The sequence below is a fragment of the Phacochoerus africanus genome, chromosome 1 (assembly GCF_016906955.1).
Source record: "Phacochoerus africanus isolate WHEZ1 chromosome 1, ROS_Pafr_v1, whole genome shotgun sequence".
Taxonomy (NCBI): Eukaryota; Metazoa; Chordata; class Mammalia; order Artiodactyla; family Suidae; genus Phacochoerus; species Phacochoerus africanus.
In genome coordinates, this window is record NC_062544.1 from 212,717,576 (window position 1) to 212,737,834 (window position 20,259).

General features: G+C 36.9%; 1 protein-coding gene across 3 annotated transcripts in view; it reads right to left on the reverse strand.

Annotated features, from left to right (window-relative positions):
* ACAP2 (ArfGAP with coiled-coil, ankyrin repeat and PH domains 2) overlaps positions 1 to 20,259 on the reverse strand; it is a 154,154-nt gene that overhangs the window by 84,032 nt on the left and 49,863 nt on the right. For all 3 annotated transcript variants that reach the window (XM_047789187.1, XM_047789196.1, XM_047789177.1), the window contains exons 2-4: positions 16,516 to 16,573; positions 5,212 to 5,331; positions 4,294 to 4,347 (exon numbers count right to left, since the gene is read on the reverse strand). In XM_047789187.1, coding sequence (XP_047645143.1) covers positions 4,294 to 4,347; positions 5,212 to 5,331; positions 16,516 to 16,573 — 232 coding nt within the window. The remainder of the gene's footprint in view (positions 1 to 4,293; positions 4,348 to 5,211; positions 5,332 to 16,515; positions 16,574 to 20,259) is intronic.

Consider the following 20,259-nt stretch of genomic DNA (forward strand, 5'->3'; position numbering starts at 1 on the left):
AAAAGAAAAGAAAAAAGAATGAAAATAAAGAGCAGTTTAAGAGATTTCTCGGACAACATCAAATACGCAAATATTTGCATCATAGGGGTTTCAGAGAGAAGAGACAGGCCCTAATAAAATACCTAAAGACCAAAAAAAGAAAGAAAGAAAATAGTTGAAGACATTATAACTGAAAATTTCCCTAAAGTGGGGAAGGAAACAGTCACCTAAGTCCAGGAAGCACAGAGACCAAAACAGGATTAACTCACAGAGGAATACACCACAACATAGTGTAATGAAAATGAAAAAATTAAAGAGAGAATGCTAAAAACAACAAGGGAAAAACAACAAATACCATACAAGGGAACTCCTACAATACCATCAATTTATTTTTCAGCAGAAACTCTGCAGACCATAAGGGAGTGACACAATATACTTAAAGGATGAAAGAGAAAAATCTACAAACAAGAATGTTCTATCTGGCAAGGCTCTTGTTCAGGTCTGATAAAGAATTCAAAACCTTTACAGACAAGCAAAAGCTAAAAGAATCAAGCACTACCAAACCAGTTTTACAACATATGCTAAAGGAACTTCTCTAGGCAGAAAGGAAAAGGCCCAGCTAGAAACAAGAAAATTATGTAATGGAAAAGTTCACTGGTAAAGGCAAACATACAAAAAAGTAGGAAATATCCAAGCACAAAGTTAGGAGGAAAGTTAAAAGACAAAAGTAGTAAAATCATTTGTATCCGCAATAAGCAGCTAAGGGATATGCAAAACTATTTGATGTAAAATATAATATCAGAAACAGTAATTGTGAGGGGAGGAGACTGCAAAAGCAGGGGATCCAAATGCATTTAAAATTAAGAAATCAGAAACTTAAAACTAGCATGTAAAAATATAGCCTCCTATACAAAAACTTCATGATAACTGCAAAACAAATATCTCTAAGGCATATACAAAAAAAGGGAATCCAAACCTAACACTAAAGAGAGTTCCCATCGTGGCACAGTGGTTAACAAATCCAACTAGGAACCATGGGGTTGCGGGTTCGATCTCTGCCCTTGCTCAGTGGGTTGATGATCCAGCGTTGCTGTGAGCTGTGGTGTGGGCCGCAGACGCAGCTCAGATCCTGCATTGCTGTGGCTCTGGCGTAGGCTGGTGGCTGCAGCTCCGATTCAACCCCTAGCCTGGGAACCTCCATATGCCACAGGAGCGGCCCAAGAAATGGCAAAAAGACAAAAAAAAAAAAAGAACATTCTCTAACACCTTACACAAAAACAAACTCAAAATGGATTACAGACCTAAATGTAAGAACAATACTATAAAATTCCTAGAGGAAAACACAGGCAGAATGCTCTTCGACATAAATCACACTAGTATCTTTTTGGATCTTTCTCCTACACACATGGAAATAAAAATGAAAATAAATAAAACAAAGAACTAAAAATAGAGTTATTATGTGATCCTACAATCCCACTCCTGGGCATATATGCAGAGAAAACTCTAATTCAAAAAAATACATGCACACCAATGTTTATAGCAGCACTATTTACAACAGCCAAAATATGGAAGCAATCTAAATGTCCACTGAAAGAAGAATGGATAAAGAAGATATGATATAGATAGACAGACAGATAGATAAAATGGAATAGTACTCAGCCACAGAAAAGAACAAAATAATGATATATGCAGCAACATGGACGGACCTAGAGATTACCAGACAAATTGATGGAAGTCAGATAAAGATAAATATCATATAATATCACTTATATGTGGAATCATTAAAAAAAAAAAAAAGGATACAAATGAACTTATTCTCAGATCAGAAGCAGACTCACAGACTTTATAAAATGTATGGTTACCAAAGGAGACAGGGAGGGGGGGTATGGACTGGAAGTTTGGGAGTGGCATATGCACACTAAGGTATAAGGAATGACTGGCCAATATAACCTGCTGTATAGCACAAAGAATTCTACCCAATATTCTGTGATAATCTATGTGGGAAAAGAATCTGATAAGAGAATGGACTGTGTGCATATGTATAACTGAAAACACTTTGTTGTACAGTAGAAATTATCACAACCTTGTAAATCAACTATACTTCAACTAAACTTTTTTTTTTGTCTTTTGTCTCTTTGTTGTTGTTGTTGTTGTTGTTGTTGTTGTTGTTGCTATTTCTTGGGCCGCTCCTGCAGCATATGGAGGTTCCCAGGCCAGGGGTTGAATCGGAGCTGTAGCCACCAGCCTACGCCAGAGCCACAGCAACGCGGGATCCGAGCCGCGTCTGCAACCTACACCACAGCTCACGGCAACGCCGGACACTTAACCCACTGAGCAAGGGCAGGGACTGAACCCACAACCTCATGGTTCCTAGTCGGATTCGTTAACCACTGCGCCACGACGGGAACTCCTCAACTAAACTTTAAAGAATAAAAATCAACTATACTTCAACTAAACTTTAAAGAATAAAAAAATAAAAAATTGTAAATGATACAAATAAATTTAGTTATAAAGCAGAAGAAATGGACTCACAGACATAGAAAACAAACTTATGGTTACCAAAGGGGATAGCAGGGATGCAGGGAGGGGAGATAAATTAGGAATTTGAGATTAAATATACACTCGGTTAAATACAAAACAGGAAAACAACAAGGACCTACTGTACAGCACAGGGAACTACACTCAATATCTTATCATAACCTATAATGGAAAAGAATCTGAAAAGTTTAACAATCACTTTGCTGTACACTTGAAACTAACACAACATTGTAAATTAACTATACATCAATTAAAAATTAAAACTTTTATACATCAAAGGACATTATCAAGCAAGTGAAAAGACAATTTGCAGAATGAGAAAAATTATTTATATATCACATATCTAATAAGGGTTTAATATTCAGAATATATAAGGAATTCAATTTTTAAAAATCAACTTAAAAGTGGGCAAAGGACTTGAATGAACAACAAGAGTAACAATGTCAGAAGAAAATACAAAATGGACAATAAGCAGATGAAAAGACGTTCCAGTGCATTACAGAAATGCAAATCAAAAGCACAATGAAGGAGTTCCTGCTGTGGGGCAATGGGATCCATGGCATCTCTGCAGCACCAGGGCACGGGTTCACTCCCCAGCCCAGCGGAGTTGGTTAAGGATCTGGCATTGTGGCAACTGCAGCTTAGATCGGGTCCCTGGTCCAGGAACTCCATACGCCGCAGGGTGGCCAAAAAAGTAGAAAGAAAAAAAAAAAAAACCCACAATGAGATACCACTTCACACCTACTAGGATGGCTATAATAATTTTTAAAAAGAAAGAAAGAAAAATAACAAGCGTTCACAAGGGTGTGAAAAACTGGAACATTCATACATTGCTGGTAGAAATGTAAAATGGTATAGCCTCTGTGGAAAACATTTTGATGGTTCCTCAAAAAGAGAAACAGAATTACCATATTACCCAGCAATTCCACACCTAGATATATACCCAAGAGAACTGAAAGCAAAAGCTGAAGCAAATACTTGTTCATGATAATTTTGCTGTTAAAATGCAAACCACAATTAAAATAAGTATTATCAGATAACTTCATCCTTAATATGTTGGCAAAAAAATTAAGAAAATCAACTTAACTAAGAACCGAAAATTAGCATATTTTACAAAGAATATGTGTTGATATTCCTGTTATGAATAGCTGTTAACAACTTTTGAAACACTGAAGTGTTACATGACAGCCATACACATTAGACTTTTTTAAAAATTACAAGTATATAGCTTACAAGGTACCATATTTTTAATAAAGTTTACAAAATGTATAAAGGAATATCATGACATTCCAAAATATATATCCTTTATTCTTGAAGATTTGCCCTCAAATCTTAAACACACATTTAAATTGCTCAAAAAATACAACAGCCTTTAATACCGGCAACTGATTACACAAAGGGGATATATTTATATCACAAAAGAAATAGCTAAATTTAGAATGATGACTTGTATGTCTTCATTCTTGAAATAATTGCTTAAAAACTTACAAAAGCACAACTTAAGGGAAAAAATTAACTGTTATGGGTGTATACTTCACTGGCATTAAGGTTCACTATTACAGAATGGAAGATTATAAATAACTTTCTCTCTCTCTCCTTTCTGTCTCTCTCTCTCTCTCTCACACACACACATTTTAGAACCACCCAGCTAAAAAGTCTGTTGACAAATCAAAGTCATTGAACTCCTACTTAAGTAATTTTATAAAAGACTGCCACTAAAGAAAAAGTGCTAAAACATGAACCTGGTCATAATAACACCTACTTACTGACACTTACTGTGTGAAAATTTATCATTTCTTGAAGACTGTCAGAAAACTTGGTCAAACTTGTCTATGAGAAAGAAACCAAAAGAAAACCAAGTCATTTTAAAGTAACACAACATTGTAAATCAACTATCTTTCGATAAACATTTTAAAAAAAAGAAAAAAGAAAGCCAAGTCATTTAAGAGCCACTAAAATAGGCTATAACTGTTACCTCAGCATTTCTGACAGAAAGATGAAATCACATTATAAACATTAACATTTATCTCTCAAAACAATCTCACTATCTCACAGGCACACTCTATAGAGATCTACATATAGTAACATAAAACCCTAGAACAAGCAAAGAATTAGACTGCCCTATCAATACTATTACACTAAACCTATCAATACTATTACACTAACAAACTGAAGTGGCATATATAAACCTAAAGGTAAAATTGAGTGTATCAAGACCATGCCCATTTAGGCATCTACAGATCAAATAACCATCAAACCATACCCATTTCTTCTTCACCAGTTATCATTCCTCATAAAAGAAATGTCATAATACCACATGGGATAGCTAACACAGCATAGCCAGGTGACCAGAACTTTTCTATGCAGCCCCCACCTCCCCATATGTACAGTTAGATACTAGTCTTAGGCTAATGCTCTCTGCTTCTCCCTAGAAGCAGCTACTAATAGGTATAACCCTGCTCCCTCTGCCCAGGTCCTCCTGTGGATGCTTCAGCTCACCTGATGGCAAGTACAGTAAACACATTCACAATGCAAATCAACCATCAACTTCTAACAGTCCTAGAAAACAGGATTTTATAAGACAGTACCAACCATTGATAGCTCTTCTAATTTTAAGGACCACTGTTAGGTAAATGGATGCATAATTCTTATCTTGTTGCCTTTATCATTTTAACTACTTTTAATAATACTAACCTCAACTACAGCATCATTGCTAGAATACTGTGCCAGGTCCCGAATCCCATTCATGAACTGTTTATTTGCAACACAAAAGGCTTTTCCAGTATCAATCATTGCAATACAAAGTTTCACAAGCTGAAAAAGAAAAACATTGTATCATTGAAAATAATTTTACAAATTACTTAGTTGAACAAGTGTTAGCAATAACCACATGAGTCAGCCTAGTTAAGATAAATCATAATTCATCAGAAAACCCCAGAGACTTAATTGAAAATTGAGAGTTGTACCAAAAAAGCTGACCTTTCAGGAAGCAGAGGCTGTCTGATAACAACAACAACCAATCATTTTATCAAGCGAAATTCAATCCACAAATTAACTCCATAAAAACGTAGTAAGCACCTCTTAGAAGGAAGAAAAGGAACCTTTAGGCAGAGCAAGAAGTATGAAAAAAGATCTTTAAAAAACAAAACTGTGGTATGTCAGAGGAAAGGGAAGTAAACTGGCATGGTGGGTTAGTCATGCTGGTTATTTTAATATCAGACTATCAAAGGAGAATTGATTAATTAAACATATTTCTCCAGTACCTACCATTGTGGGCACTGTGCTAAATCTTAGGACTGAGATTCTCTCTCCCTTCCTCCCTCCCTGTCTTTCCCCCTCCCCCAATCTTCCCCTTTTTTCTTTCTCTCTTTCATCTTTATCTTTTTCCCTTTCATTTCTTCCCTCTTTTTTCTATTCCTTCCTTTCTTTTTTTTCTTTAACTCAGACACAGAACATATTCTGTAAGTAAACAAAATCATGGGTGAAGGTCAAATATAAAAAAAGACAAAAATGGAGCTGCTCTAGATGAAGGAGGGAAGGCTAACGTGAGGGTAGAAGAGGGACCACCAAGAGGATAAAGAGCACAGAAAAACTTGAGAAAACACCTAAAGGATCTCAGAAGTATAATTTAAAGCTATTACTCAGGGACCCTGAGGAACAGAAATAAAAAATATTAACTCTGTTCTAATTGAAACCATTAGACAAGCAGATAAATTCTTTACAGCACAAACACAACTGCTATGCTCATCAAAAGCACGCAAGAAAGAACAAATGAGGAGTTCCCGTCATGGCGCAGTGGTTAACGAATCCGACTAGGAACCATGAGGTTGCGGGTTCGATCCCTGCCCTTGCTCAGTGGGCTAAGGACCCAGCGTTGCCGTGAGCTGTGGTGTAGGTTGCAGATGCAGCTTGGATCCTGCGTTGCTGTGGCTCTGGCATAGGCTGGCAGCTACAGCTCCAATTAAACCCCTAGCCTGGGAACCTCCATATGCCGTGGGTGCAGCCCTAGAAAAAAAGACAAAAAAAAAAAAAAAAAGAAGGAACAAATGAAGAACATCTACTAACCAGGACTATGGGGATCCAGGAAGGATTCTCGGAAAAGGTAACACTCGAAAAAAGTCTTGAAGACCAACAGCAATTAGGCAATCAGAAGAAGGTATTAAGAAGACACTACTCTAGGAAAATCATGCCTAGAAGCTTAGAGGGCAGGGCAAACCAGAGACACTAAGTTGCTTGGTGCAGTGTGAAAATGTATATACAAGGACCAGATCAAGAAAAGCCTTGTGTGCAATGCTAAGGTGTTCTCATTTTATATCAAAGAAAATGGGAAATAATAGATATTAAATGGATGAGTTGACCAGAGTTCCATTTTAGAACGATGTCCTAGAAGAACAAAAATTAAAGTAGAAAGAATAAAGATATGGAGATTAGACCAAAAACAATGAGAGACTAAAGTAAGGTAGTGTGCAGATAGAAAAGAGGAGAGACAAATTTAAAACTTAGTGGAGAACCCATGTACAGTTATGCAGACAGTGTCCTACCAAAAGGAAAAGTAGGGGCTGAAATTCAGCCTGAGCCCTGCTTGCTGAAGACTACATGTGCTACAAGATGCTAATTTGCCCAAAGATGCTGTATTGTCCATCAGAGACTTGTTTTAACAGCTTTGGGTCTGTGAAGTAGGCCTGAACTAGATGGGTCTGTAAAACAAGCTAAGTGGAAAGTCTATCAAACCCAATAAAAATGATTTTTAAAGCTCAAAAAAGAGAAGGATGCTGTAGATACAAACACATGAGTCATCAGCAAATAGACAGTGTCAGTGCTACAGCACCACAGCCTAGACAAAAAGCAGAGGTCAGAGTGTGACCACAAAGGAGACCAAAGAGGAAGAAGGAAAGGTAGGAGGAAAACCAAGAGATTAATATCATCAAAGTCAAGAAAAAACAAATTATCAAGAGATGGATGAGGAGTTTCTATCGAAGCTCAGTAAAAACGAATCTGACTACCACCCATGAAGATGCAAGTTAGATCCCTGGCCTTGCTCAGTGGGTTAGGATCTGGCATTGCCGTGAGCTCTGGTGTAGGCAGGTCACAGATATGGCTCGGATCTGGCATTGCTGTGGCTGTGGTGCAGGCCAGCAGCTACAGCTCCTATTCAACCCCTAACGTGGGAACCTTCATATGCTGTGGGTGTGGCTCTAAAGACACACACACAAAAAAAGGATGAATAGACTGAAAATCCATAAAGAACAACTTTTAAAAACTTTATAACTTTTTAAACTTTTTAAAAGCCTTTAAAAAAAAAGGTCTTTTGAGTTTGGTAAAAAAGAGTTACCAGCATCTCTAGCAAGAATTGTTCTAAGAGGTCTGTGGCCAGATTACAGTGCATTATGGACTGTAGATGAAGAAGACATAATGACAGGAGTTCCCGTCGTGGCCCAGTGGTTAACGAATCTGACTAGGAACCATGAGGTTGCACGTTTGATCCCTGGCCTTGCTCAGTGGGTTAAGGATCCAGCGTTGCCATGAGCTGTGATGTGGGTCACAGACGTGGCTTGGATCCCGCATTGCTATAGCTCTGGCGTAGGCCAGTGGCTACAGCTCCAATTAGACCCCTAGCCTGGGAACCTCCATATGCCATGGGAGCAGCCCAAGAAAAGGCAAAAAGACAAAAAAAAAGAGGACATAATGATAGACCATTTCTTCCCCATTATATATTCTACAGATTATCCCACAGGAACATTCTGTACCAAAATAAGGATTCTGTGATCACATAAGTCTGGGAAACTCAGTTTGTAAATTCAAATAGATTCCTTTATTACTAAACTTTTGAGAGCTTTTGAAATATAAATGTGTACTGTGAATTCTAGAAAGAGAGAATAATACGCAGCATTTCTCAAAAGCATTTGATGAAACATTTCGAGAAACATTCTCATAGGACCAGTGTTCCAACAAACAAACAAAGAAGCTAATTCTAAAATTCATATGGAGTAACCAACACGCAAGAGGAGCCGGAAAAAATTTGAAAAAGAGTAATAATGAGGTGGGGACATTACCCCATATGTTATTAAAATATAAAGGTACAGTAATTAAAAGTCTGATAATGGATGTGAAGAGACAAACCAGTCAGTGGAAGAGAATACAGAGTCAAGAATGATACAAATATGCAATAGTTGATTAAAATAACACTCTAGCCAGTAGGGGTAAAAAATAAATGATACAGACCCTGGCTAGCTGTCTAAAGGGAAAAAAAGGAAACTAAGTTGTATTCCAGAACTTAAAATTAATTTCACATGGAATACAAATTTAAACAAATATATTAAATCAGAAAACCAAGAGTTCCCACTGTGGAGCAATGGGATCAGCGATGTCTCTGTAGCACCAGGACACAGGTTCGATCCCCAGCCCAGCACAGTGGGTTAAAGTATCCAGCACTGCCACAGAAGTAGCAAAGGTCACAACTGTGGCTCAGATCTAATCCCTGATCCATGAATTCCAAATGCCACAAGGCAAAAAAAAAAAAAAAAAAAAAACCTCGAGAAAACAGGAAGTAATATTCTTTGTAATCTCGAAGTAGGAAGTCTTTCTGAGGAGGATGCAAAACTCAAAAGCCATAGAAGAAACTGATCAATTAAAATACACAGCAACAAAACATTTAAAGAGGAAAAAAAAAAAAAACTTAGTCAAAAAAACTTAGTCAAATAACAATATCGGAAAACAATACCAGCAACAAATCACAAGGGACTAATTTCCCTACTATAAGAAAGGGTATACAATTCATTTTTTCTTTTTTTTCTTTGTCTTTTTAGGGCTGCACTTGCAGCACATGGAAGTTCCCAGGCTAGGAGTCGAATTAGAGCTGCAGCTCTAATGGGCCTGCACCACAGCCAAAGCAATGCCAGATCAGAACCTACATGTCTGCAACCTACAACAAAGCTAACGGCAACACAGGATCCTTAACCCACTGGGTGAGGCCAGGGATTGAACCTGTGTCCTCATGGTTCCTAGTCAGATTTGTTTCCACTGAGCCATGATGGGAACTCCCTACAATTCATTTTTGAAAATCCAATCAACACTAGAAAAAAACTGGCTGACAGACATGTATAGGTAATTTCCAGAAAAGGAAATTCAAATACACCTAGAGTGTGAGAAATTCAATCTCACTCACTATAAAAGAAAGGTAAATTACTATTTTTTACAGAACAGCAAAGCTCAAAAAGTATAATAACATGCTGTGTTAGAGTACATAGGTATGGGGAACTAGGCACTCTCACACATTGTCGGTAGGAATGTAAACTGGTACAATCTCTATGGAAGGCAACTTAGCAAGACTATCAAAATTTTAAACATATTCCCTCTAAGGTAGCAACTTCACTTTTAGAAATGTATCACATTGGAGTTCCCGTCGTGGCTCAGTGGTTAACGAATCTGACTATGAGGTTGCAGGTTCGATCCCTGGCCTTGCTCAGTGGGTTGGGGATCCGGCGTTGCCGTGAGCTGTGGTGTAGGTTGCAGACGTGGCTCGGATCCCACGTTGCTGTGGTGTAGGCTGGTGGCTACAGCTCCAATTGACCCCTAGCCTGGGAACCTCCATATGCCGTGGGAGCAGCCCTAGGAAAGGCAAAAAGAAAAAACAAACAAACAAAAACAGAGGTTCACTTGGCTTAGGTTCAAATTCTGCTGACATACTTAACACTCTAAGTGATTCTGAGTGACCTTAACCTCAAGAAGCTTCAGTTTCTTTGCATGATATATTAACAATGGTACCAAACCATATAAGGTTACTATAAAAGAGTCATGATAAGACACAAAATCTTAGCACAAACTGTTACTGGCACATGGTAACTTCTTGGTAAAGATTTGCAACTCCTTCTCAGAGATGAGATTTTCTTTTGTTTTCATTCAAGAGAAACAAACATGTCTGTCTACCTAAAGAGTTGGTAGAGAAAGGAAAGGAGAGACAAAGCAAAGTCCTGAGGAACTAGAATTTGGAATTGCATAGGAATGGGATACTTCTACCACTCAAATGGGGGTAAAAATGGAATAAGGACACATTCTGTTAAGTTTCTGAATAAAAACAAGAAATAAAGGTGTTCCCACCAAAAGGAAGGAAGAGTCAAGGTTCTCTACTAAGAATGAAGAGCAAGGTGGTAAGTCTTGAGGAAACAGTGAAGTATAAGAGCTGCTAAAGATAGCAAGTAAGGTAACCAGATTGAGTCTTGGAAAAATTACTTTGCATCAACAACTCCAGGAATGTTTAGCTCCATCAATTTAGTTTCACCAAGCAATTGTGTAATTTCTCCTGCAGGGCTTTATAGCTCAGATATGGGACAGAGAATACAGATGGTTACACAAATACAGTCAGAATTTTGCAGAGTAGGTATTCTAGAAGGGAAATGAAGGTCTCCATTAATGTAATAAAATAATGTATAAAATTAAGAGTTGACTGAAAGAGTTCATAGCAGTACTATACATAATAGCCAAAAAGTGGAAACAGCCCAAATGTCCATCAATCAATGAATGGGTAAACAAAATAAGTACATCCATACAATAGCCATAAAATGGAAATGCTGGAAGATGTTACATAGACAGATGAACCTTAAAAACATTACACTAAATGAAAGAAGCCAGTTACAAAAGGTCAAATATTGCATGATTCCATTTAAATGAAATGTCCAGAATAGGCAAATTTACAGAGACAGAAAGTAAATCACTGGTTGCCAGAGGATGTAGGGAGAAGGAAATTGGAAGTGACTGCTAACAGGTACAGATTTTCTTTTTAAGGTAATGGAAATGTTCTGGAACAAAGCAATGGTAAGGGTGGCATACACTGCAAATATACTAAAAACCACCAAACTGTACAATTTAAAAAGATCAATTTTATGTTAGGTGAATTTTAACTCAATAAAAAAGTATTTTTTTAAAAAGGACACTGAAAGGGAAGTGATTATAAAAGGGATCTGAAATATTGGAAGTGGACAGACTGAAAGACTAGAGATCTAGATAAGCCTGAAAAACAGAAGCAGGAGGAGTGAAGATGCAAACTGGAAAGACTGGAGACTCACTTCATAAAGTAAGATACTTACTTTCTGTTCAGAGTTGGAACAGAGGTCACTGTCACAGGAGTTGCTAAGAAAATGAAATTGTCATATAGCTAAACTGCACATACACAGCAGCTATTGAGGGGCAAGGACTGACTTGGTGACAGATACTTTGCCAGTTGTCAAAGTCCTTATGACAAGTGATGACAGATATAACTGAATAATATAAGCCTACAAAGAGGGAAGATTTTTACCTAAGAGTAAAATAAGAATCTTTTCACTTTAGGTACTGGTATCAAAACAGACAGACAGACCAATGGAACAGAATAGAGAACCCGGAAATAAACCCTGACACCTATGGTCAATTAATCTTTGACAAGGGAGGCAAGAACATCAAATGGGAAAAAGAAAGTCTATTCAGCAAGCATTGCTGGGAAACCTGGACAGCGGCATGCAAAGCAATGAAACTAGAACACACCCTCACACCATGCACCAAAATAAACTCCAAATGGCTGAAAGACTTAAATATACGACAGGACACCATCAAACTCCTAGAAGAAAACATAGGCAAAACACTCTCTGACATCAACATCATGAATATTTTCTCAGGTCAGTCTCCCAAAGCAATCGAAATCAGAGCAAAAATAAACCCATGGGACCTCATCAAACTGAAAAGCTTTTGCACAGCAAAGGAAACGAAAAAGAAAACAAAAAGACAACTTACACATTGGGAGAAGATAGTTTCAAATGATGCAACTGACAAGGGCTTAATCTCTAGAATATATAAACAACTTATACAACCCAACAGCAAAAAAAACAATCAATCAATGGAAAAATGGGCAAAAGACCTGAATAAACATTTCTCCAAAGAAGATATACAGATGGCCAACAAACACATGAAAAAATGCTCAACATCGCTGATTATAAGAGAAATGCAAATCAAAACTACCATGAGATACCACCTCACACCAGTCAGAATGGCCATCATTAATAAATCCACAAATAACAAGTGCTGGAGGGGCTGTGGAGAAAAGGGAACCCTCCTACACTGTTGGTGGGAATGTAAACTGGTACAGCCACTATGGAGAACAGTTTGGAGATACCTTAGAAATCTATACATAGAACTTCCATATGACCCCACAATCCCACTCTTGGGCATCTATCCAAACAAAACTCTACTTAAAAGAGACACATGCACCCGCATGTTCATTGCAGCACTATTCACAATAGCCAAGACATGGAAACAACCCAAATGTCCATCGACAGAGGATTGGATTCGGAAGATGTGGTATATATACACAATGGAATACTACTCAGCCATAAAAAAGAATGACATAATGCCATTTGCAGCAACATGGATGGAGCTAGAGAACCTCATACTGAGTGAAATGAGCCAGAAAGACAAAGACAAATACCATATGATATCACTTATAACTGGAATCTAATATCCAGCACAAATGAACATCTCCTCAGAAAAGAAAATCATGGACTTGGAGAAGAGACTTGTGGCTGCCTGATGGGAGGGGGAGGGAGTGGGAGGAATTGGGAGCTTGGGCTTATCAGACACAACTTAGAATAGATTTACAAGGAGATCCTGCTGAATAGCATTGAGAACTTTGTCTAGATACTCATGTTGCAACAGAAGAAAGGGTGGGGGAAAAATGTAATTGTAATGTATACATGTAAGGATAACCTGACCCCCTTGCTGTACAGTGGGAAAAAAATAATAATAAATAATTTTTTTTAAAAAAAGAATCTTTTCACTTTAATGACAATCTATCTTCAAGGAGCTCTAATGAAAAGATACCACCATCCAACATCCATTTAGAACTTACTATGTAGAAAGTACTTAACATGCATTAACACCTTTTATTCACATAATAACTCTATGAGATAAACACTCTTATTTTCCCCATTTTGAAGATGAAGAAACTGAGACATAGGAAGGTTTAGGAACTTGACCAAGGCCATAAGGCATAGTGAGTGGTAAAGCTTGATTCAAATATGGGCAGACTTGCTCCAGGCTTTGTGCTTTTTAACTACTAAACTATGCTTCAAACCAAAAATTATAATAGTATTGTAATAATTTAAATTGAAGTATAACTTTAAAATGTAAGAAACATAAAAATGCAAAAAAAAATTTTATGTAATACATAAAAAAGAACCTAAGCTTGGTAGTATTTGAGTTGTGATTTAAAGGGTACATGCCTGGAGTTCCTATCGTGCCTTAGGGGTAATGAACCTGACTAGCATCCATGAGGATGCAGGTTCGATCCCACTGGCATCGCTTAGTGGGTTAACGATCCTGCGTTGCCATAAGCAGTGTTGAAGCTCGGATCCAGCGCTGCTGTGGCTGTGGCTGTGGCGTAGGCCAGCAGCTGCAGCTCTGATTCGATCCCTAGACTGGGAACTTCCATGTGCTTTGAGTGTGGCCCTAAAGAGACCAAAAAAAAGGGGGGGGGGGGCGGTGTCTACTTAGCAAACAAGGAGGAAGCACTTCAGTAAGAAGATATAATAGATACAGAAACTATATCTAGATGGTAACTATGATGCTCTATGATGCTGCCAATGACAGAATACCAGGCAGAATGAATAAACAATTGGACCAAGTAAAACAATGCCATCAATTCATGGGGCATTATTCACAGAAAGAGTATAACTACTAGTGGCATACATTATAAGCAAAATAAATATAAGCTAAGCCATCAAGCTAGTTAAACCTGTTTCTAGCACGATTTGCAATGATATTACAGGTACAACTTGCCCTGCAAAAAGTTATGAAGTCACTAAATTAGTCTTAAGCAACCCCTCCCCTCCACTGGTCCCTTAAATGCCACCACCTTCAACAACAACTATTTCATTCTCCTCTCAGGCTCTCTTCTCTAATTGTAACTCCTCATAATGCTAAAGTAAAAATTATCAATAACAGCTTAAGAATTGGGGAAAGGTACATTATGCAAAGGATCAAGATCTTAAACTAGAGAAACAGAAAAGTAACTATGGAAATTCTATTTGGGTAGAAGATGGTATTTTAAAAGACGTCAAAGTTTCCTTGATGCCCTTAGTAGGAGCCCTTCAGGTAATACAGACTCTAGAAAGGGTTCAGAGTTCTAAGTACTGAACATCAATACTTTGATAACTTGCTTTACATTTGAATCTTTCGGTTTTAAGATTCTACCAGTCTCCCAACTCTAACCAAATTATAAAGGGGGAGAGGGGGATGAGGGAGCTGCTCAGCAGCTCATAAAAGCAAAATCATTAACAAAAATGCTGCCAGTGGATTCTGTTTTGATATTTTAAATTTTGAGGTCCCCAATGCAAAGTGTTTTGTTTGATTTAGATGCAGTTTTACCCTAAGAGAATAGATATCGTTATTATACCACTCTGTGATTCTTTAAAAAGCCTTGCCTTTCTACATATTCTCCCATAAATCTACCAGAAAATCAGAACTACATCTTCTGCCGCCTGCCTTAAGGATTTAAAAACTTTGTTTCACAGAGTCCTTAAAAATAAATGTAATACCTGGGGTAAAATAACAACAACAACAACAACAATGCTCTCACATATATAATTTTAAATAGAAAATAAAGTTTTTGAAAATAAAATCCTTACCAAAAACTGTAACATTAGTTTGTAAAGAACACTTGACTGGAAGCTTGCTAGTGTTGCTCAGAAAATTTCCAAGTGGCATGGGCTCCCTCAACATGGATCCAGAAGTACAGTGGTGCACAAGAAGGACACTGAGCTAAGAATAAAACGGATGGGTTCTAACCCTGGATCTGCCTTTTCTAACTCTGTGATCTGAAATAAGTCCTCTTCACTTCCTGGGCTTTGGTATCCTCATCTACAAAATGAGAATAATCCACTTGTCTTACCTATTTCACAGAATATTGTAAAAATCCCAAAACATTATATATATCAAAGTGCTTTGAAAACTACAGAGTGCTGTAAAAAAATAATTTACTACTAAACATTTTCTAAAATTATTTTGTTTTACATATATAACTAATTCTACTACTTTATATAGTTTTTATACTATTCATATTATATACATACATTTCATCATTTAAAACATTTGAAAACCATCAGTCTACTTAATATATCTTATATCCTGGTTATTCAAAGTGCAATCTATGGAACAATAGCATTGCTACCACCTAAAATCTGGTTGGAAATACAGAATCTCAGATATCAAGACTTACTGATTCTGGATGGATCTATATTTTCACAAAAGCCCCATGTATTCCTGCACAGTAAAGTTTGAGAAGTAATGCTTTACATAACAATTTAATTTACAATAATAATTACACAAATAGCAAATTATTTTCAGAAAAGTTATCTCAAGTATATGCATCTGATTTATCTCCAGAAATTTTAAGAGAGACATTTCACTTAAGATCAGAAGCAATGTCTTACTCATTCTCATATTTCTCCCCACTACACAGCAGATGACATTTCTTGGGTAGAGGCAAAAAAAAAAAAATTATCAATAATTAGTACAGAAAATAGGAATCAATGTACATTTACCCTTACATGGAATATGACCATTTAATATCAATTATTGAATTTGTATACCTCATTTCTGCCATTAGCTTAAAAAAATAGATTATTTAAAATTTTATACTTGAACATGACCACACCCAAAAGTATAAAAAACAGTGGTCAGGTTATATGTGAAATCCACTAAGCATCAAAAAAGACAGACTACAATCTTTTTGATGGGGAAGGAAACAAACTTGCAACAATACAAAAAATGTCTAGTAAGACATGGTTCAAATTCTTGCTCTGGCACTTAGATTAAATTTTCAACAAACTACTCAGTTTCCTCATCTATAAAATCAGGATAATATCAGCACTTACCCTTATGGAGATAAAAGAAGTCACATGAACTATCTGGTATCATAGGCACACATTATGGAAAACAAGAACTAATATTTTAAAAAGTTAAGGTAAAATTTACCTTATCCAGTTTCAGTTCCAATTCGGCCACATCTCCTTCTACTTCTTCCAAAGCAGCCCTAGAAAAATGAAACATAAAATTATTTTGTGTTGAAATGTATACTTTATTCACGAAAAATAACTCCAAATGAAAAATACAGATATGAATGCTTAACAATTACACTTCACACAGAGTAGTAACTACCTTAAGATGAGGTATGATTTCTTCATAATCATGTAATACAACAGATAATACAATTGTTGTTTAAAGTAATGAGAGGACACTAAATTAGGCTAATTTAATCAAAGCACTCACATTATTCAAACTAATAATAGTAATTAAAACTAGCATATGTTTTTTAAAACGAGTATGAAATTTTAAAAAGTTGAGCCTTACAAAGACCCATACTTCTCGTCAATAAAGCAAAGGTAACTAAACAGCAAAGAATCCCTGGCAACCAAAAAGAAAGGCTTCTACTTTTAGAAATAGTTCAGAAAGATGTTACTGCCTTGTTTAACACACCATTTTGTTTCAAATGTTTTGTTTGTTTGTTTTAAAGGCCACTCAAAAAATGGGCAGAAGATCTAAACAGACAGTTCTCCAAAAAAGACATACAGATGGCCAAAAAACACATGCAAAGATGTTCAACATCACTCATTATTAGAGAAATGCAAATCAAAACCACCATGAGGTACCACCTTACACCAGCCAGAATGGCCATCATCCATAAATCTACAAACAATAAGTGCTGGAGAGGGTGTGGAGAAAAAGGAACCCTAGTACACTGTTGGTCGGATTGTAAATTGGCACAACCACTGTGGAAAGCAGTATGGAGATTCCTCAGAAAACTAAACTTAGAACTACCATTTGACCAAGAAATCCCACTCCTGGGCATCTATCCAGAGAAAACCATGACTTGAAAAGACACATGTACTCCAATGTTCATTGCAGCACTGTTTGCAATAGCCAAGACATGGAAACAACCTAACTGCCCATCGACAGAGGATTGGATCAAGAAGATGTGATACATACACACAAAGGAATATTACCCAGCCATTAAAAGGAACGAAATACCAGCAATTTTAGCAACATGGATGGACCCAGAAATTATCATGCTAAGTGAAGTCAGTCAGACAATGAGACCCCAACATCAAATGCTTTCACTGACATGCGCAATCTGAAAAAAGGACAGAATGAACTTCTTTGCAGAACAGATACTGACTCACAGACTTTGAAAAACTTATGGTTTCCACAGGACACAGTTCAGGGGGTGGGGGGATGAGCTGGGGTTGTGGGATGGCAATCCTATAAAATTGGATTGTGGTGATCATTGTACAACTACAAATGTAATAAATTCATTGAGTAATAAAAAAAAAGAAAGAAAATTACTTACTTTACTCATATCTCTCACACACACACACACACACACAAAGGCCACTCCTATGGCATATGGAAGTTCCCAGGCTAGGGGTCTAATCAGACCACACAGCAACACTGGATCCTTAACCCACTGAGCAAGGTCAGGGATTGAACCTGAATCCTCATGGATACCAGTCAGGTTCGTTTTCCCTGAGCCACAACGGGAACTCCTCCAATGTATTTTTGTTTGTTTGGTTGGCTGGTTGGTTTTGCTTTTAGGGCTGCATCCACAGCACATATGGAGGTTCCCAGATTGGGGTCAAATCAGAGCTGTAGCTGCCAGCCTACACCATGGCCACAGCAACACCAGATCCAAGCCACATCTGCGACCTACATCACAGCTCACAGCAACACTGGATCCTTTACCGGCTGAGCAAGGCCAGGGATTGAAGCTGTGCCCTCATGGTTGCTAGTCAGATTCGTTTCTGCTGAGCCACGATGGGAACTCCTCCCATGTATTTTTTAAATTGGCAGATGCTCTTCCTTGTCAAGGGAATAATAAAATTCTAACACTAAATTGTACTTGATATGACCCCCTGTAACGCAACATTCCAAAACTGAAAATTTGGAACAAAAACAGTAGCAACTAAAACTTTAAAGATGATAACATGTTTTTATACTTATGAGTGACAAATGCCATTCATCTACTTTAAGCCATCTCTCTATTCCATTTTCAGATAACTACTTGATAAGCTAGCACCTCTGTAATACATATTTTTTGAATCAAGCTAAATTTGTTCAGTTGCATAATAGTGGGTGACTAGTCATCCAAAAAGCTATGTTGAACTCTGAAGAAATTCCCAATTAGAGTTAAGAAGAGGAAAACAGCTGAGATATAAGCTCTATTCCTAAAACTACCCACTTAACGTCCATGTTACCTCTCAATCATTTTTACCTGCTTGTGGTTCTACTTCTCTACCTGGTAACAGTTATTGAAAAAATGGTTTTTAATCTTCAAAGTAATAAAATTATGAATTATAAATTATTCAGTAACGAGATGCCTATTTCACAAAATGACATATTCTAGCATACAGTTCAAGAAAACATGAGGTGTTACACTTCATAGAAACAGAAAAGTTTCTCCCCTAACTAAAATTTGTCATTTTCTTCAGCAGTGTTTTTCAAATTATACATTGTTCCCTTAACCTAGAAAATATTTCCCCTTCACATTAATCCTCACTCTCTTCAACTGCCTATATGCTACTCATCACTTAAAACTTAATTCACAAAAGAAAACATATTCGTACAATGATTTTCATTGTTTGAAAAAAGGTTGGAAACCTACATATCCAAAAATAGAAAGTAATGTAAATAAATTATCCCATTATGTGAGACAGCAGATTTTAAAATGAGACTGATCTATATATACTGAGATGGAAACATATACATTATAGACTATCCCACAGAGGGAAAAGAAAGTTATGAAATTATGTGTGAGCCAAAATTTTAGGGGGAGGAAGCCTTTTGGTACATGCATTAAGAAAAAAAACCTTGCATATATCCATATGAAACATTCACTGAAAAAGATATATATATGCACCCCTATGTTCACTGCAGCACTATTCATAATAGTCAAGACATGGAAACAACTTAAATATTCATGGAGAGATGAATGGATTAAGAAGATGTGCATGTACACAATGGAATACTACTCCACCACAAAAAAAAGAACAAAAAAATGCCATGTGCAGTAAAATGGATGGAACTAGAGACTCTTATACTAAGTGAAGTAAGTTAGAAAGAGAAAAACAAATATCGTATGATATACTTGTATCTGGAATCTAATATATGGCACAAATGAACCTATCTACAGAAAAGAAACAAACTCATGGACATGGAGAACAGACCTGTGGTTGCCAAGAGGGAGGGGGAGGGACTGGGAGGGACTGAGAGTTTGGTGTTAGTAGATGCAAACTATTGCATTTGGAATGGATGAGCAATGAGCTTCTGCTGTATATCTCAAAGAACTGTATCTGACCACTTGTGATGGAACATGATGGAGGATAACATGAAAAAAATAATGTATATATATGTATAACTGGGTTCCTTTGCTGTACAGCAGAATTTGACAGAACACTGTAAATCAACTGTAATTTTAAAAAATATTTTTAAGAAAAAATCTGGAAGCATATTTACCAACCTGCCAATTTTATATCTGAAGAATGGGTATTGGAGAGAAGAAAGTGAAAATAAGGATTTATACTTTTTTATCTTATACTTCTGGATTTTTTTTTTTTTTTTTTTTTTTTTGCTTTTTAGGGCTGCACCCAAAGCATATGGAAGTTCCCTGGCTTGGGTTGAATCAGAGCAGAGCTGTAGCTGCAGCCACAGCAACAACAAATCCAA